The sequence below is a fragment of the Salvelinus alpinus genome, chromosome 4, assembly GCF_045679555.1.
Source record: "Salvelinus alpinus chromosome 4, SLU_Salpinus.1, whole genome shotgun sequence".
Classification (NCBI taxonomy): domain Eukaryota; kingdom Metazoa; phylum Chordata; class Actinopteri; order Salmoniformes; family Salmonidae; genus Salvelinus; species Salvelinus alpinus.
The window spans coordinates 10,560,643-10,586,978 of NC_092089.1; the positions used below are offsets into that span (position 1 = coordinate 10,560,643).

The window sequence follows — 26,336 nt, forward strand, 5'->3', positions numbered from 1 at the left end:
AGGTAGACTAACTAACTCACATCTCAACACTGTGTCCAGGTAGACTAACTAACTCACATCTCAACACTGTGTCCAGGTAGACTAACTAACTCACATCTCAACACTGTGTCCAGGTAGATTAACTAACTCACATCTCAACACTGTGTCCAGGTAGATTAACTAACTAACTCACATCTCAACACTGTGTCCAGGTAGACTAACTAACTCACATCTCAACACTGTGTCCAGGTAGATTAACTAACTCACATCTCAACACTGTGTCCAGGTAGATTAACTAACTCACATCTCAACACTGTGTCCAGGTAGACTAACTAACTCACATCTCAACACTGTGTCCAGGTAGATTAACTAACTCACATCTCAACACTGTGTCCAGGTAGATTAACTAACTCACATCTCAACACTGTGTCCAGGTGGACTAACTAACTCACATCTCAACACTGTGTCCAGGTAGATTAACTAACTCACATCTCAACACTGTGTCCAGGTAGACTAACTAACTCACATTTCAACACTGTGTCCAGGTAGACTAACTAACTCACATCTCAACACTGTGTCCAGGTAGATTAACTAACTCACATCTCAACACTGTGTCCAGGTAGACTAACTAACTCACATCTCAACACTGTGTCCAGGTAGATTAACTAACTCACATCTCAACACTGTGTCCAGGTAGACTAACTAACTCACATCTCAACACTGTGTCCAGGTAGACTAACTAACTCACATCTCAACACTGTGTCCAGGTAGATTAACTAACTCACATCTCAACACTGTGTCCAGGTAGATTAACTAACTCACATCTCAACACTGTGTCCAGGTGGACTAACTAACTCACATCTCAACACTGTGTCCAGGTAGATTAACTAACTCACATCTCAACACTGTGTCCAGGTAGACTAACTAACTCACATCTCAACACTGTGTCCAGGTAGATTAACTAACTCACATCTCAACACTGTGTCCAGGTAGATTAACTAACTAACTCACATCTCAACACTGTGTCCAGGTAGATTAACTAACTCACATCTCAACACTGTGTCCAGGTGGACTAACTAACTCACATCTCAACACTGTGTCCAGGTAGATTAACTAACTCACATCTCAACACTGTGTCCAGGTAGATTAACTAACTCACATCTCAACACTGTGTCCAGGTAGATTAACTAACTCACATCTCAACACTGTGTCCAGGTAGACTAACTAACTCACATCTCAACACTGTGTCCAGGTGGACTAACTAACTAACTCACATCTCAACACTGTGTCCAGGTGGACTAACTAACTAACTCACATCTCAACACTGTGTCCAGGTGGACTAACTAACTAACTCACATCTCAACACTGTGTCCAGGTAGACTAACTAACTCACATCTCAACACTGTGTCCAGGTAGATTAACTAACTCACATCTCAACACTGTGTCCAGGTAGATTAACTAACTCACATCTCAACACTGTGTCCAGGTAGACTAACTAACTCACATCTCAACACTGTGTCCAGGTAGATTAACTAACTCACATCTCAACACTGTGTCCAGGTAGACTAACTAACTCACATCTCAACACTGTGTCCAGGTAGATTAACTAACTCACATCTCAACACTGTGTCCAGGTGGACTAACTAACTCACATCTCAACACTGTGTCCAGGTAGATTAACTAACTCACATCTCAACACTGTGTCCAGGTAGATTAACTAACTCACATCTCAACACTGTGTCCAGGTAGATTAACTAACTCACATCTCAACACTGTGTCCAGGTAGACTAACTAACTCACATCTCAACACTGTGTCCAGGTAGATTAACTAACTCACATCTCAACACTGTGTCCAGGTAGATTAACTAACTAACTCACATCTCAACACTGTGTCCAGGTAGATTAACTAACTAACTCACATCTCAACACTGTGTCCAGGTAGATTAACTAACTCACATCTCAACACTGTGTCCAGGTAGATTAACTAACTCACATCTCAACACTGTGTCCAGGTAGATTAACTAACTAACTCACATCTCAACACTGTGTCCAGGTAGACTAACTAACTCACATCTCAACACTGTGTCCAGGTAGATTAACTAACTCACATCTCAACACTGTGTCCAGGTAGATTAACTAACTCACATCTCAATACTGTGTCCAGGTAGATTAACTAACTCACATCTCAACACTGTGTCCAGGTAGATTAACTAACTCACATCTCCACACTGTGTCCAGGTAGATTAACTAACTCACATCTCAACACTGTGTCCAGGTAGATTAACTAACTCACATCTCAACACTGTGTCCAGGTAGATTAACTAACTCACATCTCAACACTGTGTCCAGGTAGACTAACTAACTCACATCTCAACACTGTGTCCAGGTGGACTAACTAACTCACATCTCAACACTGTGTCCAGGTAGATTAACTAACTCACATCTCAACACTGTGTCCAGGTAGATTAACTAACTAACTCACATCTCAACACTGTGTCCAGGTAGATTAACTAACTAACTCACATCTCAACACTGTGTCCAGGTAGATTAACTAACTCACATCTCAACACTGTGTCCAGGTAGATTAACTAACTCACATCTCAACACTGTGTCCAGGTAGATTAACTAACTCACATCTCAACACTGTGTCCAGGTAGATTAACTAACTCACATCTCAACACTGTGTCCAGGTAGACTAACTAACTCACATCTCAACACTGTGTCCAGGTAGATTAACTAACTCACATCTCAACACTGTGTCCAGGTAGATTAACTAACTCACATCTCAACACTGTGTCCAGGTAGATTAACTAACTCACATCTCAACACTGTGTCCAGGTAGATTAACTAACTCACATCTCAACACTGTGTCCAGGTAGATTAACTAACTAACTCACATCTCAACACTGTGTCCAGGTAGACTAACTAACTCACATCTCAACACTGTGTCCAGGTAGATTAACTAACTCACATCTCAACACTGTGTCCAGGTAGATTAACTAACTCACATCTCAACACTGTGTCCAGGTAGATGAACTAACTCACATCTCAACACTGTGTCCAGGCAGATTAACTAACTAACTCACATCTCAACACTGTGTCCAGGTAGATTAACTAACTCACATCTCAACACTGTGTCCAGGTAGACTAACTAACTCACATCTCAACACTGTGTCCAGGTAGATTAACTAACTCACATCTCAACACTGTGTCCAGGTAGATTAACTAACTAACTCACATCTCAACACTGTGTCCAGGTAGACTAACTAACTCACATCTCAACACTGTGTCCAGGTAGACTAACTAACTCACATCTCAACACTGTGTCCAGGTAGATTAACTAACTCACATCTCAACACTGTGTCCAGGTAGATTAACTAACTAACTCACATCTCAACACTGTGTCCAGGTAGACTAACTAACTCACATCTCAACACTATGTCCAGGTAGACTAACTAACTCACATCTCAACACTGTGTCCAGGTAGATTAACTAACTCACATCTCAACACTGTGTCCAGGTAGACTAACTAACTCACATCTCAACACTGTGTCCAGGTAGACTAACTAACTCACATCTCAACACTGTGTCCAGGTAGATTAACTAACTCACATCTCAACACTGTGTCCAGGTAGATTAACTAACTCACATCTCAACACTGTGTCCAGGTAGATTAACTAACTCACATCTCAACACTGTGTCCAGGTAGATTAACTAACTCACATCTCAACACTGTGTCCAGGTAGATTAACTAACTCACATCTCAACACTGTGTCCAGGTAGATTAACTAACTCACATCTCAACACTGTGTCCAGGTAGATTAACTAACTAACTCACATCTCAACACTGTGTCCAGGTAGACTAACTAACTCACATCTCAACACTGTGTCCAGGTAGACTAACTAACTCACATCTCAACACTGTGTCCAGGTAGACTAACTAACTCACATCTCAACACTGTGTCCAGGTAGATTAACTAACTCACATCTCAACACTGTGTCCAGGTAGATTAACTAACTAACTCACATCTCAACACTGTGTCCAGGTAGATTAACTAACTAACTCACATCTCAACACTGTGTCCAGGTAGATTAACTAACTCACATCTCAACACTGTGTCCAGGTAGATTAACTAACTCACATCTCAACACTGTGTCCAGGTAGATTAACTAACTCACATCTCAACACTGTGTCCAGGTAGACTAACTAACTCACATCTCAACACTGTGTCCAGGTAGATTAACTAACTCACATCTCAACACTGTGTCCAGGTAGATTAACTAACTCACATCTCAACACTGTGTCCAGGTGGACTAACTAACTCACATCTCAACACTGTGTCCAGGTAGATTAACTAACTCACATCTCAACACTGTGTCCAGGTAGACTAACTAACTCACATTTCAACACTGTGTCCAGGTAGACTAACTAACTCACATCTCAACACTGTGTCCAGGTAGATTAACTAACTCACATCTCAACACTGTGTCCAGGTAGACTAACTAACTCACATCTCAACACTGTGTCCAGGTAGATTAACTAACTCACATCTCAACACTGTGTCCAGGTAGACTAACTAACTCACATCTCAACACTGTGTCCAGGTAGACTAACTAACTCACATCTCAACACTGTGTCCAGGTAGATTAACTAACTCACATCTCAACACTGTGTCCAGGTAGATTAACTAACTCACATCTCAACACTGTGTCCAGGTGGACTAACTAACTCACATCTCAACACTGTGTCCAGGTAGATTAACTAACTCACATCTCAACACTGTGTCCAGGTAGACTAACTAACTCACATCTCAACACTGTGTCCAAGTAGATTAACTAACTCACATCTCAACACTGTGTCCAGGTAGATTAACTAACTAACTCACATCTCAACACTGTGTCCAGGTAGATTAACTAACTCACATCTCAACACTGTGTCCAGGTGGACTAACTAACTCACATCTCAACACTGTGTCCAGGTAGATTAACTAACTCACATCTCAACACTGTGTCCAGGTAGATTAACTAACTCACATCTCAACACTGTGTCCAGGTAGATTAACTAACTCACATCTCAACACTGTGTCCAGGTAGACTAACTAACTCACATCTCAACACTGTGTCCAGGTGGACTAACTAACTAACTCACATCTCAACACTGTGTCCAGGTGGACTAACTAACTAACTCACATCTCAACACTGTGTCCAGGTGGACTAACTAACTAACTCACATCTCAACACTGTGTCCAGGTAGACTAACTAACTCACATCTCAACACTGTGTCCAGGTGGACTAACTAACTCACATCTCAACACTGTGTCCAGGTAGATTAACTAACTCACATCTCAACACTGTGTCCAGGTAGATTAACTAACTAACTCACATCTCAACACTGTGTCCAGGTAGACTAACTAACTCACATCTCAACACTGTGTCCAGGTAGATTAACTAACTCACATCTCAACACTGTGTCCAGGTAGATTAACTAACTCACATCTCAACACTGTGTCCAGGTAGATTAACTAACTCACATCTCAACACTGTGTCCAGGTAGATTAACTAACTAACTCACATCTCAACACTGTGTCCAGGTAGACTAACTAACTCACATCTCAACACTGTGTCCAGGCAGATTAACTAACTAACTCACATCTCAACACTGTGTCCAGGTAGATTAACTAACTCACATCTCAACACTGTGTCCAGGTAGACTAACTAACTCACATCTCAACACTGTGTCCAGGTAGATTAACTAACTCACATCTCAACACTGTGTCCAGGTAGATTAACTAACTAACTCACATCTCAACACTGTGTCCAGGTAGACTAACTAACTCACATCTCAACACTGTGTCCAGGTAGACTAACTAACTCACATCTCAACACTGTGTCCAGGTAGATTAACTAACTCACATCTCAACACTGTGTCCAGGTAGATTAACTAACTAACTCACATCTCAACACTGTGTCCAGGTAGACTAACTAACTCACATCTCAACACTATGTCCAGGTAGACTAACTAACTCACATCTCAACACTGTGTCCAGGTAGATTAACTAACTCACATCTCAACACTGTGTCCAGGTAGACTAACTAACTCACATCTCAACACTGTGTCCAGGTAGACTAACTAACTCACATCTCAACACTGTGTCCAGGTAGATTAACTAACTCACATCTCAACACTGTGTCCAGGTAGATTAACTAACTCACATCTCAACACTGTGTCCAGGTAGATTAACTAACTCACATCTCAACACTGTGTCCAGGTAGATTAACTAACTCACATCTCAACACTGTGTCCAGGTAGATTAACTAACTCACATCTCAACACTGTGTCCAGGTAGATTAACTAACTCACATCTCAACACTGTGTCCAGGTAGATTAACTAACTAACTCACATCTCAACACTGTGTCCAGGTAGACTAACTAACTCACATCTCAACACTGTGTCCAGGTAGACTAACTAACTCACATCTCAACACTGTGTCCAGGTAGACTAACTAACTCACATCTCAACACTGTGTCCAGGTAGATTAACTAACTCACATCTCAACACTGTGTCCAGGTAGATTAACTAACTAACTCACATCTCAACACTGTGTCCAGGTAGACTAACTAACTCACATCTCAACACTGTGTCCAGGTAGATTAACTAACTCACATCTCAACACTGTGTCCAGGTAGATTAACTAACTCACATCTCAACACTGTGTCCAGGTAGACTAACTAACTCACATCTCAACACTGTGTCCAGGTAGATTAACTAACTCACATCTCAACACTGTGTCCAGGTAGATTAACTAACTCACATCTCAACACTGTGTCCAGGTGGACTAACTAACTCACATCTCAACACTGTGTCCAGGTAGATTAACTAACTCACATCTCAACACTGTGTCCAGGTAGACTAACTAACTCACATTTCAACACTGTGTCCAGGTAGACTAACTAACTCACATCTCAACACTGTGTCCAGGTAGATTAACTAACTCACATCTCAACACTGTGTCCAGGTAGACTAACTAACTCACATCTCAACACTGTGTCCAGGTAGATTAACTAACTCACATCTCAACACTGTGTCCAGGTAGACTAACTAACTCACATCTCAACACTGTGTCCAGGTAGACTAACTAACTCACATCTCAACACTGTGTCCAGGTAGATTAACTAACTCACATCTCAACACTGTGTCCAGGTAGATTAACTAACTCACATCTCAACACTGTGTCCAGGTGGACTAACTAACTCACATCTCAACACTGTGTCCAGGTAGATTAACTAACTCACATCTCAACACTGTGTCCAGGTAGACTAACTAACTCACATCTCAACACTGTGTCCAGGTAGATTAACTAACTCACATCTCAACACTGTGTCCAGGTAGATTAACTAACTAACTCACATCTCAACACTGTGTCCAGGTAGATTAACTAACTCACATCTCAACACTGTGTCCAGGTGGACTAACTAACTCACATCTCAACACTGTGTCCAGGTAGATTAACTAACTCACATCTCAACACTGTGTCCAGGTAGATTAACTAACTCACATCTCAACACTGTGTCCAGGTAGATTAACTAACTCACATCTCAACACTGTGTCCAGGTAGACTAACTAACTCACATCTCAACACTGTGTCCAGGTGGACTAACTAACTAACTCACATCTCAACACTGTGTCCAGGTGGACTAACTAACTAACTCACATCTCAACACTGTGTCCAGGTGGACTAACTAACTAACTCACATCTCAACACTGTGTCCAGGTAGACTAACTAACTCACATCTCAACACTGTGTCCAGGTAGATTAACTAACTCACATCTCAACACTGTGTCCAGGTAGATTAACTAACTCACATCTCAACACTGTGTCCAGGTAGACTAACTAACTCACATCTCAACACTGTGTCCAGGTAGATTAACTAACTCACATCTCAACACTGTGTCCAGGTAGACTAACTAACTCACATCTCAACACTGTGTCCAGGTAGATTAACTAACTCACATCTCAACACTGTGTCCAGGTGGACTAACTAACTCACATCTCAACACTGTGTCCAGGTAGATTAACTAACTCACATCTCAACACTGTGTCCAGGTAGATTAACTAACTCACATCTCAACACTGTGTCCAGGTAGATTAACTAACTCACATCTCAACACTGTGTCCAGGTAGACTAACTAACTCACATCTCAACACTGTGTCCAGGTAGATTAACTAACTCACATCTCAACACTGTGTCCAGGTAGATTAACTAACTAACTCACATCTCAACACTGTGTCCAGGTAGATTAACTAACTAACTCACATCTCAACACTGTGTCCAGGTAGATTAACTAACTCACATCTCAACACTGTGTCCAGGTAGATTAACTAACTCACATCTCAACACTGTGTCCAGGTAGATTAACTAACTAACTCACATCTCAACACTGTGTCCAGGTAGACTAACTAACTCACATCTCAACACTGTGTCCAGGTAGATTAACTAACTCACATCTCAACACTGTGTCCAGGTAGATTAACTAACTCACATCTCAATACTGTGTCCAGGTAGATTAACTAACTCACATCTCAACACTGTGTCCAGGTAGATTAACTAACTCACATCTCCACACTGTGTCCAGGTAGATTAACTAACTCACATCTCAACACTGTGTCCAGGTAGATTAACTAACTCACATCTCAACACTGTGTCCAGGTAGATTAACTAACTCACATCTCAACACTGTGTCCAGGTAGACTAACTAACTCACATCTCAACACTGTGTCCAGGTGGACTAACTAACTCACATCTCAACACTGTGTCCAGGTAGATTAACTAACTCACATCTCAACACTGTGTCCAGGTAGATTAACTAACTAACTCACATCTCAACACTGTGTCCAGGTAGATTAACTAACTAACTCACATCTCAACACTGTGTCCAGGTAGATTAACTAACTCACATCTCAACACTGTGTCCAGGTAGATTAACTAACTCACATCTCAACACTGTGTCCAGGTAGATTAACTAACTCACATCTCAACACTGTGTCCAGGTAGATTAACTAACTCACATCTCAACACTGTGTCCAGGTAGACTAACTAACTCACATCTCAACACTGTGTCCAGGTAGATTAACTAACTCACATCTCAACACTGTGTCCAGGTAGATTAACTAACTCACATCTCAACACTGTGTCCAGGTAGATTAACTAACTCACATCTCAACACTGTGTCCAGGTAGATTAACTAACTCACATCTCAACACTGTGTCCAGGTAGATTAACTAACTCACATCTCAACACTGTGTCCAGGTAGACTAACTAACTCACATCTCAACACTGTGTCCAGGTAGATTAACTAACTCACATCTCAACACTGTGTCCAGGTAGATTAACTAACTCACATCTCAACACTGTGTTCAGGTAGATTAACTAACTAACTCACATCTCAACACTGTGTCCAGGTAGACTAACTAACTCACATCTCAACACTGTGTCCAGGTAGATTAACTAACTCACATCTCAACACTGTGTCCAGGTAGATTAACTAACTAACTCACATCTCAACACTGTGTCCAGGTAGATTAACTAACTAACTCACATCTCAACACTGTGTCCAGGTAGATTAACTAACTAACTCACATCTCAACACTGTGTCCAGGTAGATTAACTAACTCACATCTCAACACTGTGTCCAGGTAGATTAACTAACTCACATCTCAACACTGTGTCCAGGTAGATTAACTAACTCACATCTCAACACTGTGTCCAGGTAGATTAACTCACATCTCAACACTGTGTCCAGGTAGATTAACTAACTCACATCTCAACACTGTGTCCAGGTAGACTAACTAACTCACATCTCAACACTGTGTCCAGGTAGATTAACTAACTCACATCTCAACACTGTGTCCAGGTAGATTAACTAACTCACATCTCAACACTGTGTCCAGGTAGATTAACTAACTCACATCTCAACACTGTGTCCAGGTAGATTAACTAACTCACATCTCAACACTGTGTCCAGGTAGATTAACTAACTCACATCTCAACACTGTGTCCAGGTAGACTAACTAACTCACATCTCAACACTGTGTCCAGGTAGACTAACTAACTCACATCTCAACACTGTGTCCAGGTAGACTAACTAACTCACATCTCAACACTGTGTCCAGGTGGACTAACTAACTAACTCACATCTCAACACTGTGTCCAGGTAGACTAACTAACTCACATCTCAACACTGTGTCCAGGTAGATTAACTAACTCACATCTCAACACTGTGTCCAGGTAGACTAACTAACTCACATCTCAACACTGTGTCCAGGTGGACTAACTAACTCACATCTCAACACTGTGTCCAGGTGGACTATCAATGTCAGTACTGTTTGTGTGCCCAGGTCACTCCCAGCACCACATGCCCATACGTGGTCATCATGAGTCGTAGAATGAACTCAGAAATCCTTCAGTAACCTGACCTTGTAGAAAGTAGATATTTGGCTCCTGGTGGCAGGTTGCCAAGTCTCACTACGTTGTCTAGGTAACAGCTAGCGCCATGCTGTATGTGGTTGGCATTGATAGAATGAACCCAGAAATATAACTCCTTCTGCAACAAGAACCTTGTTATTTATGGAGTTAGATGTATAAATATATCTCTGTGTTGCACATGTCATGTTGTCACCCAGATAGATGTCTTTATCAATGTTACATGAATGTGTGCTTTTATATCAGGTCATCATAATTCATATACAGTTGAAGTGGGAAGTTTACATACACTTAGGTTGGAGTCGTTAAATCTCGTTTTTCAACCACTCCACAAATTTCTATTTAACAAACTATAGTTTTGGCAAGTCGGTTTAGGACATCTACTTTGTGCATGACACAAGTAATTTTCCAACAATTGTTTACAGACAGATTATTTCACTTATAATTCACTGTATTCACAATTCCAGTGGGTCAGAAGTTTACATACACTAAGTTGACCGTGCCTTTAAACAGCTTGGAAAATTCCAGAAAATTATGTCATGGCTTTAGAAGCTTCTGATAGGCTAATTGTCATCATTTGAGTCAATTGGAGGTGTACCTGTGGATGTATTTCATGGTCTACCTTCAAACTCAGTGTCTCTTTGCTTGACATCATGGGAAAATCAAAAGAAATCAGCCAAGACCTCAGAAAAAAATGTAGACCGCCACAAATCTGGTTCATCATTGGGAGCAATTTCCAAACGCCTGAAGGTACCACGTTCATCTGTACAAACAATAGTACGCAAGTATAAACACCATGGGACCACGCAGCCGTCATACCGCTCAGGAAGGACACGCGTTCTGTCTCCTAGAGATGAATGTACTTTGGTGCAAAAAGTGCAAATCAATCCCAGAACAACAGCAAAGGACCTTGTGAAGATGCTGGAGGAAACGGGTACAAAAGTATCTATATCCACAGTAAAACGAGTCCTATATCGACATAACCTGAAAGGCCGCTCAGCAAGGAAGAAGCCAATGCTCCAAAACCGCCATAAAAAAGCCAGACTACGGTTTGCAACTGCACATGGGGACAAAGATCGTACTTTCTGGAGAAATGTCCTCTGGTCTGATGAAACAAAAATATAACTGTTTGGCCATAATGACCATCGTTATGTTTGGAGGAAAAAGGGGGAGGCTTGCAAGCCGAAGAACACCATCCCAACCGTGAAGCACGGGGGTGGCAGCATCATGTTGTGGGGGTGCTTTGCTGCAGGAGGGACTGGTGCGCTTCACAAAATAGATGTCATCATGAGGAAGGAAAAGTATGTGGATATATTGAAGCAACATCTCAAGACATCAGTCAGGAAGTTAAAGTTTGGTCACAAATGGGTCTTCCAAATGGACAATGACCCCAAGCATACTTCCAAAGTTGTGGCAAAATGGCTTAAGGACAACAAAGTCAAGGTATTGGAGTGGCCATCACAAAGCCCTGACCTCAATCCTATAGAAAATTTGTGGGCAGAACTGAAAAAGCGTGTGCGAGCAAGGAGGCCTACAAACCTGACTCAGTTACACCAGCTCTGTCAGGAGGAATGGGCCAAAATTCACCCAACTTATTGTGGGAAGCTTATGGAAGGCTACCCGAAACGTTTGACCCAAATTAAACAATTTAAAGGCAATGCTACCGAATACTAATTGAGTGTATGTAAACTTCTCACCCACTGGGAATGTGATGAAAGAAATAAAAGCTGAAATAAATCACTACTATTATTCTGACATTTCACATTCTTAAAATAAAGTAGTGATCCTAACTGACCTAAAACAGGGAATTTTTACTAGGATTAAATGTCAGGGATTATGAAAAACGGAGTTTAAATGCATTTGTCTAAGGTGTATGCAAACTTCCGACTTCAACTGTAGTAGCTTTTGGTTGTGATATAATCCATCCGAAGGAAAACGTAATTTCATGTTTAAATGTATGTCATATTTTTCCAGGTGATAGTCCTATGGAACTGTGACAAGCCCCTCCCGGCCAAACACCGCTGGCCTGCCACCTCCGTACCTGTCCTGGTCATAGATGGGGAGAGTAAGGTGAGTCCTCAGTACCTGTCCTGGTCATTGAGGAGGAGAGTAAGGTGAGTCCTCAGTACCTGTCCTGGTCATTGAGGAGGAGAGTAAGGTGAGTCCTCAGTACCTGTCCTGGTCATAGATGGGGAGAGCAAGGTGAGTCCTCAGTACCTGTCCTGGTCATTGAGGAGGAGAGCAAGGTGAGTCCTCAGTACCTGTCCTGGTCATTGAGGAGGAGAGTAAGGTGAGTCCTCAGTACCTGTCCTGGTCATTGAGAAGGAGAGCAAGGTGAGTCCTCAGTACCTGTCCTGGTCATTGAGGAGGAGAGTAAGGTGAGTCCTCAGTACCTGTCCTGGTCATTGAGGAGGAGAGCAAGGTGAGTCCTCAGTACCTGTCCTGGTCATTGAGGAGGAGAGAAAGGTGAGTCCTCAGTACCTGTCCTGGTCCTAGATGGGGAGAGCAAGGTGAGTCCTCAGTACCTGTCCTGGTCATTGAGTAGGAGAGCAAGGTGAGTCCTCAGTACCTGTCCTGGTCATTGAGGAGGAGAGTAAGGTGAATCCTCAGTACCTGTCCTGGTCATAGATGGGGAGAGTAAGATGAGTCCTCTTTTCCTATAGCTTCACATACATCAATATGCTGATGGATACAGAGAGAAGTTGAAATATAGCCCTAGTAAGCACATTCTAGTGACTTGTATTGATTGTTCTCAGATATCGAGTGACTTATATTGATGGTTGTTGCAGTGAAGAGCCCTACTGTTTGTTGCTGTGTCTTCAGGTGATGAGCAGTCGTTTCCTGCCCTATGACACAATACCAACAGACGCCGTTCTGAGTCTGGACGAGGATACTGTTCTCTCTACTACTGAGGTGAGTTACTGCCAGTAGTTTATTACCGTGTGTAAACTAAAGGGGTACCACAGGGTTCTATTTTAGGCCCAGTTCTCTCTGCTACTGAGGTGAATTACTGCCAGTAGTTTATTACTTTATGTAAACTAAAGGGGTACCACAAGGTTCTATTTTAGGCCCTGTTATCAAATCAAAGTTTGTCACGTGTGCTGAATACAACAGGTATACAGTGAAATGCTTACTTACAAGCTCTAACCAATAGTGCGAAAAAAGTATTAGGTGAACAATAGGTAGGTAAAGAAATAAAACAACAGTAAAAAGACAGGCTATATACAGTAGCGAGGCTATAAAAGTAGCGAGGGTACATACAGACACCGGTTTGTCAGGCTGATTGAGGTAGTATGTACATGTAGGTATGGTTAAAGTGACAATGCATATATGATGAACACAGAGTAGCAGTAGCATAAAAAGAGGGGTTGGTGGGTGGTGGGTGGGACACAATGCAGATAGCCCGGTGTTCACCATTTATATAAATGACATGGGCAACAAACGGTCAACTTCATCTATACATGCTGGATGCAGTGTCACAACAGCTGAGCTGAATGGAAGGATTGCATCATATACTGTTGTCAAGGTTGTGCGCTACTGGTGGAGAAGTCAGGTGCAGGAGAGCGGAGAGTTGTGAACAGTCGCACACTTTATTAAGGCAGAGGGAAATAAACCGACAGACGCCACTGCGTCAAAACCTCCAGCCAAAGGTCAAAAAGTGCAAGGCCGTGAAACAGTCACAAAAAAATAAACAAATGTTTAACAATTAAACATCCTTCGTGAAATACCACGGAATACAGGGAAAAAAACAGCCTGGCGCGTAACATGAAACATGAAACACGTAACAAAAACAATTCCACACAAAGACATGGGGGGGGAACAGAGGAATACATACATGCAGTGTGATTGGGGAATGTAAACCAGGTGTGCAGGGAACAAGACGAAACAAATGGAAAAATGGAGCGGCGATGGCTAGAAAGCCGGTGACGCCGACCGCCGAACGCCGCCCGAACAAGGAGAGGACCCGGCTTCGACGGAAGTCGTGACAACTGTAGTTGTATAACGAGCTTTAGGTGCTCAATGTCAACCACTCTCTCTCCCTTTTTGCAGGTGGACTTTGCTTTCACGGTGTGGCAGAGTTTCCCAGAGAGGATTGTGGGATACCCGGCCAGGAGTCATTTCTGGGACAGCAACAAGGAGCGGTGGGGTTACACCTCCAAGTGGACCAACGACTACTCGATGGTTCTGACAGGAGCTGCTATATACCACAGGTGAGAAGAATCAGGTTTGTTAGATTAAGGGCTGAAACAAGACGGGTCAGGAGGGTAGTTGGCTCTCCAGGAGTAGGATGGGACTACCGTTGAGCCGTAGCGTTGACTGTTTCATATCAAAACAGCTATAGGGGAGCTGAATGAACTCTGACCTCCAACTAATGTTACCTGTCCTCTAGATATTACCTCTACCTGTCTTTACCTGGAGATATTACCACTACCTGTAGATATTACCTCTACCTCTAGATATTACCTCTACCTGTCTTTACCTGTAGATATTACCACTACCTGTAGATATTATCTCTACATGTCTTTACCTGTAGATATTACCACTACCTGTCTTTACCTGTAGATATTACCACTACCTGTAGATATTACCACTACCTGTCTTTACCTGGAGATATTACCACTACCTGTCTTTACCTGGAGATATTACCACTACCTGTAGATATTACCACTACCTGTCTTTACCTGGAGATATTACCACTACCTGTAGATATTACCACTACCTGTAGATATTACCACTACCTGTAGATATTACCACTACCTGTCTTTACCTGGAGATATTACCACTACCTGTCTTTACCTGGAGATATTACCACTACCTGTCTTTACCTGTAGATATTAACACTACCTGTAGATATTACCACTACCTGTAGATATTACCACTACCTGTCTTTACCTGGAGATATTACCTCTACCTGTAGATATTACCACTACCTGTCTTTACCTGTAGATATTACCACTACCTGTAGATATTACCACTACCTGTCTTTACCTGTAGATATTACCACTACCTGTAGATATTACCACTACCTGTCTTTACCTGGAGATATTACCTCTACCTGTAGATATTACCACTACCTGTAGATATTACCACTACCTGTCTTTACCTGGAGATATTACCACTACCTGTAGATATTACCACTACCTGTCTTTACCTGTAGATATTACCTCTACCTGTAGATATTACCTCTACCTGTAGATATTACCTCTACCTGTAGATATTACCACTACCTGTCTTTACCTGGAGATATTACCACTACCTGTCTTTACCTGTAGATATTACCTCTACCTGTAGATATTACCACTACCTGTAGATATTACCACTACCTGTCTTTACCTGGAGATATTACCACTACCTGTCTTTACCTGTAGATATTACCTCTACCTGTAGATATTACCACTACCTGTAGATATTACCACTACCTGTCTTTACCTGTAGATATTACCACTACCTGTCTTTACCTGGAGATATTACCACTACCTGGAGATATTACCACTACCTGTCTTTACCTGGAGATATTACCACTACCTGATATTACCTCTACCTGGAGATATTACCACTACCTGTCTTTACCTGGAGATATTACCACTACCTGTCTTTACCTGGAGATATTACCACTACCTGTCTTTACCTGTAGATATTAACACTACCTGTAGATATTACCACTACCTGTAGATATTACCACTACCTGTCTTTACCTGGAGATATTACCACTACCTGTAGATATTACCACTACCTGTCTTTACCTGTAGATATTACCTCTACCTGTCTTTACCTGTAGATATTACCTCTACCTGTCTTTACCTGTAGATATTACCACTACCTGTCTTTACCTGTAGATATTACCACTACCTGTCTTTACCTGTAGATATTACCACTACCTGTCTTTACCTGGAGATATTACCACTACCTGTCTTTACCTGGAGATATTACCACTACCTGTCTTTACCTGGAGATATTACCACTACCTGTAGATATTACCACTACCTGTAGATATTACCACTACCTGTCTTTACCTGGAGATATTACCACTACCTGTCTTTACCTGGAGATATTACCACTACCTGGAGATATTACCACTACCTGTCTTTACCTGTAGATATTACCACTACCTGTAGATATTACCACTACCTGTCTTTACCTGTAGATATTACCACTACCTGTAGATATTACCACTACCTGTCTTTACCTGTAGATATTACCACTACCTGTAGATATTACCACTACCTGTCTTTACCTGTAGATATTACCACTACCTGTAGATATTACCACTACCTGTAGATATTACCTCTACCTGTAGATATTACCACTACCTGTAGATATTACCACTACCTGTAGATATTACCACTACCTGTAGATATTACCACTACCTGTCTTTACCTGTAGATATTACCACTACCTGTCTTTACCTGTAGATATTACCACTACCTGTCTTTACCTGTAGATATTACCACTTCCTGTACACCAGTTACCTGCCGGCTAGTCTGAGGGGCCTGGTGGACCAGCTGGTAACTGTGAACCCTGACCTTAACCCTCCCGGTCTAACCCTACCTGTACCTGTCTTTACCTGTAGATATTACCACTTCCTGTACACCAGTTACCTGCCGGCTAGTCTGAGGAGCCTGGTGGACCAGCTGGTAACTGTGAACCCTGACCTTAACCCTCCCGGTCTAACCCTACCTGTACCTGTCTTTACCTGTAGATATTACCACTACCTGTACACCAGTTACCTGCCGGCTAGTCTGAGGGGCCTGGTGGACCAGCTGTCTAACTGTGAACCCTGACCTTAACCCTCCCGGTCTAACCCTACCTGTACCTGTCTTTACCTGTAGATATTACCATTACCTGTCTTTACCTGTAGATATTACCTCTACCTGTAGATATTACCACTACCTGTAGATATTACCACTACCTGTCTTTACCTGTAGATATTACCACTACCTGTCTTTACCTGGAGATATTACCACTACCTGTCTTTACCTGGAGATATTACCACTACCTGTCTTTACCTGTAGATATTAACACTACCTGTAGATATTACCACTACCTGTAGATATTACCACTACCTGTCTTTACCTGGAGATATTACCACTACCTGTAGATATTACCACTACCTGTCTTTACCTGTAGATATTACCTCTACCTGTCTTTACCTGTAGATATTACCTCTACCTGTCTTTACCTGTAGATATTACCACTACCTGTCTTTACCTGTAGATATTACCACTACCTGTCTTTACCTGTAGATATTACCACTACCTGTCTTTACCTGTAGATATTACCACTACCTGTCTTTACCTGGAGATATTACCACTACCTGTCTTTACCTGGAGATATTACCACTACCTGGAGATATTACCACTACCTGTCTTTACCTGTAGATATTACCACTACCTGTAGATATTACCACTACCTGTCTTTACCTGTAGATATTACCACTACCTGTCTTTACCTGTAGATATTACCACTACCTGTAGATATTACCACTACCTGTCTTTACCTGTAGATATTACCACTACCTGTAGATATTACCACTACCTGTCTTTACCTGTAGATATTACCACTACCTGGAGATATTACCACTACCTGTCTTTACCTGTAGATATTACCACTACCTGTCTTTACCTGTAGATATTACCACTACCTGTAGATATTACCACTACCTGTCTTTACCTGTAGATATTACCACTACCTGTAGATATTACCACTACCTGTAGATATTACCTCTACCTGTAGATATTACCACTACCTGTAGATATTACCACTACCTGTAGATATTACAACTACCTGTCTTTACCTGTAGATATTACCACTACCTGTCTTTACCTGTAGATATTACCACTACCTGTCTTTACCTGTAGATATTACCACTTCCTGATATTACCACTACCTGTACACCAGTTACCTGCCGGCTAGTCTGAGGGGCCTGGTGGACCAGCTGGTAACTGTGAACCCTGACCTTAACCCTCCCGGTCTAACCCTACCTGTACCTGTCTTTACCTGTAGATTTTACCACTTCCTGTACACCAGTTACCTGCCGGCTAGTCTGAGGAGCCTGGTGGACCAGCTGGTAACTGTGAACCCTGACCTTAACCCTCCCGGTCTAACCCTACCTGTACCTGTCTTTACTTGTAGATATTACCACTACCTGTACACCAGTTACCTGCCGGCTAGTCTGAGGGGCCTGGTGGACCAGCTGTCTAACTGCGAAGACATCCTGATGAACTTCCTGGTGTCAGCCGTCACCAAGCTGCCGCCCATCAAGGTCACCCAGAAGAAACAGTACAAGGAGACTATGATGGTGCAGGTGAGGTCGTTGTGGTCTTCCTGTTTGGCCTGCTTAGGAACAACAGGAGATATGACTGTAGAGCTGTCACGATCGTCATAATGATTGGACCACAATGCAGCGTGGTATGTTTCCATCCTTTTGATTAGGAAGAGAAACTTAAAGAACAAAAACAATAAAGCGAACAAACGAAAACGTGACGCTCAGAGTAGTGCTCACAGGCAACTATACCTAGACAAGATCCCACAAAGCACAAAGGGGAAATGGCTGCCTAAATATGATCCACAATCAGAGACAACGATAAACAGCTGCCTCTGATTGGGAATCATACCAGGCCAACATAGATATATAATTCCCCTAGATAACCCATCCTTAATCACACCCCACCTAACCAACATAGATATATAATTCCCCTAGATAACCCATCCTTAATCACACCCCGACCTAACCAACATAGAGAATAACAGGCTCTCTGTGGTCAGGGCGTGACAAGAGTATACTCAATGAGACATTTACAAGTAGTTTACACACACACACAACTCACTTTTCAGATGCAGGGTACAATTAAAATGTAATATATAAAAAGGAATCACAATACCTGGACATTGAATTTGAGCCTTTTCAGGAACAAGTCTGGCTTTGTGTCCCTGGCTGCTGTACCATAATCTGTAGGGGGAAATGTTGATCAAGATCATTCTTTATTTATTTCCCATTTCTCAGGAAATGCACAGGAAGTGCCGTGGCTTTTTCATGTTATTTTTTATTTCCTTAATGTTCCTGATGATTTCAACAGACGCCACAGTTTCCACCTGCGTTGTTATAGATGTTTGTTATTGTTGCATAAATATATTTCGTTTCTGGCCTGAAACAATGAAACCAATAAACAAACCAATAACTAGAGTAAAACCATCAACTTTAACTGGTAACATTATGAATTGATCATTACTAATATCTCTCTGTCTCTCTCTCTCTGTCTCTGTCTCTCTCTCTCTCTCTCTCTCTCTCTGTCTCTCTCTCTCTCTCTCTGTCTCTGTCTCTGTCTCTCTCTCTCTCTCTCTCTCTCTCTCTCTCTCTCTCTCTCTCTCTCTCTCTCTCTCTCTCTCTCTCTCTCTCTCTCTCTCTCTCTCTCTCTCTCTCTCTCTCTCTCTCTCTCTCTCTCTCTCTCTCTCTCTCTCTCTCTCTCTCTCTCTCTCTCTCTCTCTCTCTCTCTCTCTCTCTCTGTCTCTCTCTCTCTCTCTCTCTCTCTCTCTCTCTGCAGACCTCCAGAGCGTCTCGGTGGGCCGACCCAGACCACTTTGCCCAGCGACAGAGCTGCATGAATAAGTTTGCCAGCTGGTTTGGCAGCATGCCTCTGGTGCACTCTAGTATGCGGCTGGACCCGGTGTTGTTTAAAGACCAGGTGTCCATTCTGAGAAAGAAATACAAGGACATAGAGAGACTATAACAGCCTGATCCTCTCTGTCTCCATGGTGGAGTGTAGAGGGACATAGAGAGACTATAACAGCCTGATCCTCTCTGTCTCCATGGTGGAGTGTAGAGGGACATAGAGACTATAACAGCCTGATCCCCTGCTGCCCCCTGGAAGGACAGGAGTGTAGAGGGATGGGAGACACATAGAGACCCTCCCAGAGAGAAGGGAAGAACAGGGGAAGAAACGAGAGGAGGAGAGGACAGGGCTGTGGAGCCAGGACACCACGGTTGACCCTCCCAGAGAGAAGGGGAGGAACAGGGGGAAGAAGCGAGAGGACAGGGCTGTGGAGGCAGGACGCCACGGTTGACCCTCCCAGAGAGAAGGGGAGGAACAGGGGGGAGAAACGAGAGGAGGAGAGGACAGGGCTGTGGAGACAGGACGCCACGGTTGACCCTCCCAGAGAGAAGGGGAGGAACAGGGGGAAGAAACGAGAGGAGGAGAGGACAGGGCTGTGGAGGCAGGACACCACGGTTGACCCTCCCAGAGAGAAGGGGAGGAACAGGGGGGAGAAACGAGAGAAGGGGAGGAACAGGGGGGAGAAACGAGAGGAGGAGAGGACAGGGCTGTGGAGGCAGGACGCCACGGTTGACCCTCCCAGAGAGAAGGGGAGGAACAGGGGGGGAAACGAGAGGAGGAGAGGACAGGACTGTGGAGCCAGGACGCCACGGTTGACCCTCCCAGAGAGAAGGGGAGGAACAGGGGGGAGAAACGAGAGGAGGAGAGGACAGGACTGTGGAGCCAGGACGCCACGGTTGACCCTCCCAGAGAGAAGGAGAGGAACAGGGGGGAGAAACGAGAGAAGGGGAGGAACAGGGGGAAGAAACGAGAGGAGGAGAGGACAGGGGGAAGAAACGAGAGGAGGAGAGTACAGGGGGAAGAAACGAGAGGAGGAGAGGACAGGGCTGTGGAGCCAGGACGCCACGGTTGACCCTCCCAGAGAGAAGGGGAGGAACAGGGGGAAGAAACGAGAGGAGGAGAGGACAGGTGGAAGAAACGAGAGGAGGAGAGGACAGGGGGAAGAAACGAGAGGAGGAGAGGACAGGGGAAGAAACGAGAGGAGGAGAGGACAGGGGGAAGAAACGAGAGAAGGAGAGGACAGGGCTGTGGAGGCAGGACACCACGGTTGACCCTCCCAGAGAGAAGGGGAGGAACAGGGGAAGAAACGAGAGGAGGAGAGGACAGGGGGAAGAAACGAGAGGAGGAGAGTACAGGGGGAAGAAATGAGAGGAGGAGAGGACAGGGCTGTGGAGACAGGACGCCACGGTTGACCCTCCCAGAGAGAAGGGGAGGAACAGGGGAAGAAACAAGAGGAGGAGAGGACAGGGGGAAGAAACGAGAGGAGGAGAGGACAGGGGGAAGAAACGAGAGGAGGAGAGGACAGGGCTGTGGAGACAGGACGCCACGGTGGCGTCTTCCACCCACACTCTCCATCCTTGTTCGCTGTTGCTGGTGCTAACAGTGGTAACCGTGACAACCCCGGCTGTATTTTGGTAGGAGCTGTACACAGACAGAAAACTAGTTCATGCACAACTGACAACATGGACGTCTGTGTGTGTTGGGGGGGGGGACGACTTTGTTCTAGAATGTTCTACATGACGATGGACAGAGGAGAGTCCACGACTGATGACGTCTCCTCCGAGGCAACACAACGCCGTTAAGGTCGAGGAGAGTCCACGACTGATGACGTCTCCTCAGAGGCAACACAACGCCGTTAAGGTCGAGGAGAGTCCACGACTGATGACGTCTCCTCAGAGGCAACACAACGCCGTTAAGGTCGAGGAGAGTCCACGACTGATGACGTCTCCTCAGAGGCAACACAACGCCGTTAAGGTCGAGGAGAGTCCACGACTGATGACGTCTCCTCAGAGGCAACACAACGCCGTTACGGTCGAGGAGAGTCCACGACTGATGACGTCTCCTCAGAGGCAACACAACGCCGTTAAGGTCGAGGAGAGTCCACGACTGATGACGTCTCCTCAGAGGCAACACAACGCCGTTAAGGTCGAGGAGAGTCCACGACTGATGACGTCTCCTCAGAGGCAACACAACGCCGTTAAGGTCGAGGAGAGTCCACGACTGATGACGTCTCCTCAGAGGCAACACAACGCCGTTAAGGTCGAGGAGAGTCCACGACTGATGACGTCTCCTCAGAGGCAACACAACGCCGTTAAGGTCGAGGAGAGTCCACGACTGATGACGTCTCCTCAGAGGCAACACAATGCCGTTAAGGTCGAGGAGAGTCCACGACTGATGACGTCTCCTCAGAGGCAACACAACGCCGTTAAGGTCGAGGAGAGTCCACGACTGATGACGTCTCCTCAGAGGCAACACAACGCCGTTAAGGTCGAGGAGAGTCCACGACTGATGACGTCTCCTCAGAGGCAACACAACGCCGTTAAGGTCGAGGAGAGTCCACGACTGATGACGTCTCCTCAGAGGCAACACAACGCCGTTAAGGTCGAGGAGAGTCCACGACTGCAGTCCTAACTACGGTCTACTGGTAGACTGTCTGTACAGACTGTGTTCGGTCTACCAGTGGTACACATCTCTCCAACCTACTAATAAACCCTACGATGAAACCAAGGAAGGAGTACTTGTTTAGTTATAGAAGTTAACCTCACTTCTGTTCGGTTATAAACACTATGCACAGGATCAACACCTCTGCTGCCAGAATCTGAAAATACTATTTTGCTCTGTTTTAGTTAGCTTTTATAGTGAACAATGAATGGCCAGCATTACTGTCTCTACTGTGTCCAGCCTTGGGTGGGGGGGGGTCTGTGTTGTCCTGTGAAACAGTTGAGTTTCATATTGATCCATCTGCACTGAAAGGTTTTAACAGTTGAGTTTCATATTGATCCATCTGCACTGAAAGGTTTTAACAGTTGAGTTTCATATTGATCCATCTGCATTCCCTGTTCCACGTTCTTCCCCTCACAATTTATTCCACATTCTTCCCCTCACAATTTATTCCCTGTTCCACATGGTCAAATGGCACCCTATTCCCTATGGGCCCTGGTCAAATGGCACCCTATGGGCCCTGGTCAAATGGCACCCTATTCCCTATGGGCCCTGGTCAAATGGCACCCTATTCTCTATGGGCCCTGGTCAAATGGCACCCTATTCTCTATGGGCCCTGGTCAAATGGCACCCTATTCTCTATGGGCCCTGGTCAAATGGCACCCTATTCTCTATGGGCCCCTGGTCAAATGGCACCCTATTCTCTATGGGCCCTGGTCAAATGGTACCCTATTCTCTATGGGCCCTGGTCAAATGGCACCCTATTCTCTATGGGCCCCTGGTCAAATGGCACCCTATTCTCTATGGGCCCTGGTCAAATGGCACCCTATTCTCTATGGGTTCCTGGTCAAATGGCACCCTATTCTCTATGGGCCCTGGTCAAATGGCACCCTATTCTCTATGGGCCCTGGTCAAATGGCACCCTATTCTCTATGGGTCCCTGGTCAAATGGCACCCTATTCTCTATGGGCCCTGGTCAAATGGCACCCTATTCTCTATGGGCCCTGGTCAAATGGCACCCTATTCCCTATGGGCCCTGGTCAAATGGCACCCTATTCTCTATGGGCCCTGGTCAAATGGCACCCTATTCTCTATGGGCCCTGGTCAAATGGCACCCTATTCCCCATGGGCCCTGGTCTAAAGTAGTGCACTATAAAGGGAATCGGGTGACATTTGGGATGCAAGCCTCTGATTCCCCCCGTTGCTGTTCTAGGATGAAATGAATGTGCCTTTTATTAAAGAAAGCCACTTCAGAATGATTGTATTGTTGCCTTTAACAGAGGGGTTTTAGTGAAGATCTTCCTGTGTCCCAGTAACACTGACTTTGTACAGTAGCTGCTGTTTAGGGTGACCTTATTGTCTAACACTGGACGTGACTACGTCTGATCTGTAACAGATTCCTGCCTGTGTTGAGTAGGAACTTTACCCGAGCCTCTTGTCGGTTCAGTCACAGTCTGGTCCCAGATCTGTTTTGTAGTGTCTTGCCAACTCCTGTTATGGTCATTGTAGCGCAGCACAAACTGATCTGGGACCAGGCTAATATCAGACTGATGTTTTTTACCAGTTTTTTACCAGACTGATTTTCTGTTTGGCTACTTTTCTTTCTGCCTGTTCTCTTCCTCTTCCCTCGTAATTACAGATACCATTTTAAGGAGATTAAAGATTCAAATAGAAAAAATCAACATTTTGTAAAGTGATTTTATAAAAAATAATAAAAAACATTTGATACATTTGTTGTCATGTTTCCTTCGTGTTGTTGTTGTTGTCATGTTTCCTTCATGTTGTTATGTTGTTTTGTTGTTGATGTGTTGCTGTGTCGTTGCTGTGTCGTTGCTGTGTTGCTGCGTATTGAATCTGTTCAAACTGCAGGTCTAGAATCTATCCCAGCAGCCATTGGAGGCCAAACTACAGGTCTAGAATCTATCCTAGCAGCCATTGGAGGCCAAACTACAGGTCTAGAATCTATCCCAGCAGCCATTGGAGGCCAAACTACAGGTCTAGAATCTATCCTAGCAGCCATTGGAGGCCAAACTAAAGGTCTAGAATCTATCCTAGCAGCCATTCGAGGCCAAACTACAGGTCTAGAATCTATCCTAGCAGCCATTGGAGGCCAAACTACAGGTCTAGAATCTATCCTAGCAGCCATTGGAGGCCAAACTACATGTCTAGAATCTATCCCAGCAGCCATTGGAGGCCAAACTACAGGTCTAGAATCTATCCCAGCAGCCATTGGAGGCCAAACTACAGGTCTAGAATCTATCCTAGCAGCCATTGGAGGCCAAACTACAGGTCTAGAATCTATCCTAGCAGCCATTGGAGGCCAAACTACAGGTCTAGAATCTCACCCAGCAGCCATTGGAGGCCAAACTACAGGTCTAGAATCTATCCTAGCAGCCATTGGAGGTCAAACTACATGTCTAGAATCTATCCTAGCAGCCATTGGAGGTCAAACTACATGTCTAGAATCTATCCCAGCAGCCATTGGAGGCCAAACTACAGGTCTAGAATCTATCCCAGCAGCCATTGGAGGCCAAACTACAGGTCTAGAATCTATCCTAGCAGCCATTGGAGGCCAAACTACAGGTCTAGAATCTATCCTAGCAGCCATTGGAGGCCAAACTACAGGTCTAGAATCTATCCCAGCAGCCATTGGAGGCCAAACTACAGGTCTAGAATCTATCCTAGCAGCCATTGGAGGCCAAACTACAGGTCTAGAATCTATCCTAGCAGCCATTGGAGGCCAAACTACAGGTCTAGAATCTATCCTAGCAGCCATTGGAGGCCAAACTACAGGTCTAGAATCTATCCTAGCAGCCATTGGAGGCCAAACTACAGGTCTAGAATCTATCCTAGCAGCCATTGGAGGCCAAACTACAGGTCTAGAATCTATCCGAGCAGCCATTGGAGGCCAAACTACAGGTCTTGAATCTATCCTAGCAGCCATTGGAGGCCAAACTACAGGTCTAGAATCTATCCTAGCAGCCATTGGAGGCCAAACTACAGGTCTAGAATCTATCCCAGCAGCCATTGGAGGTCAAACTACAGGTCTAGAATCTATCCTAGCAGCCATTGGAGGCCAAACTACAGGTCTAGAATCTATCCTAGCAGCCATTGGAGGCCAAACTACAGGTCTAGAATCTATCCTAGCAGCCATTGGAGGCCAAACTACAGGTCTAGAATCTATCCCAGCAGCCATTGGAGGCCAAACTACAGGTCTTGAATCTATCCTAGCAGCCATTGGAGGCCAAACTACAGGTCTAGAATCTATCCTAGCAGCCATTGGAGGCCAAACTACAGGTCTTGAATCTATCCTAGCAGCCATTGGAGGCCAAACTACAGGTCTTGAATCTATCCTAGCAGCCATTGGAGGCCAAACTACAGGTCTAGAATCTATCCTAGCAGCCATTGGCCAAACTACAGGTCTAGAATCTATCCCAGCAGCCATTGGAGGCCAAACTACAGGTCTAGAATCTATCCCAGCAGCCATTGGAGGCCAAACTACAGGTCTAGAATCTATCCCAGCAGCGATTGGAGGCCAAAGTTCCACCACCCCAACTGCTCTTAACACACTTAGACAGGCTAATACCTCGACACAGATAAAT

General features: G+C 44.3%; 1 protein-coding gene across 3 annotated transcripts in view; it reads left to right on the plus strand.

Annotated features, from left to right (window-relative positions):
- The window catches only part of LOC139572844 (exostosin-1a-like), a 135,394-nt gene extending 110,930 nt beyond the window's left edge, over positions 1-24,464 (plus strand). The window contains exons 7-12 of one of the 3 annotated variants that reach the window (XR_011674500.1): positions 12,437-12,532; positions 13,286-13,375; positions 14,513-14,673; positions 18,596-18,767; positions 20,005-21,201; positions 21,317-24,464. Coding sequence is in view for 1 of the 3 variants with exons in the window: in XM_071395654.1 (XP_071251755.1) it covers positions 12,437-12,532; positions 13,286-13,375; positions 14,513-14,673; positions 18,596-18,767; positions 20,005-20,190 (705 nt within the window). In the remaining 2 variants the exon portion in view is untranslated. Of the gene's footprint in view, positions 1-12,436; positions 12,533-13,285; positions 13,376-14,512; positions 14,674-18,595; positions 18,768-20,004 lie in introns of all 3 variants that reach the window. The other 2 variants (XR_011674501.1, XM_071395654.1) reach the window with 2 other exon arrangements.
- Positions 24,465-26,336: the final 1,872 nt, after the last annotated feature.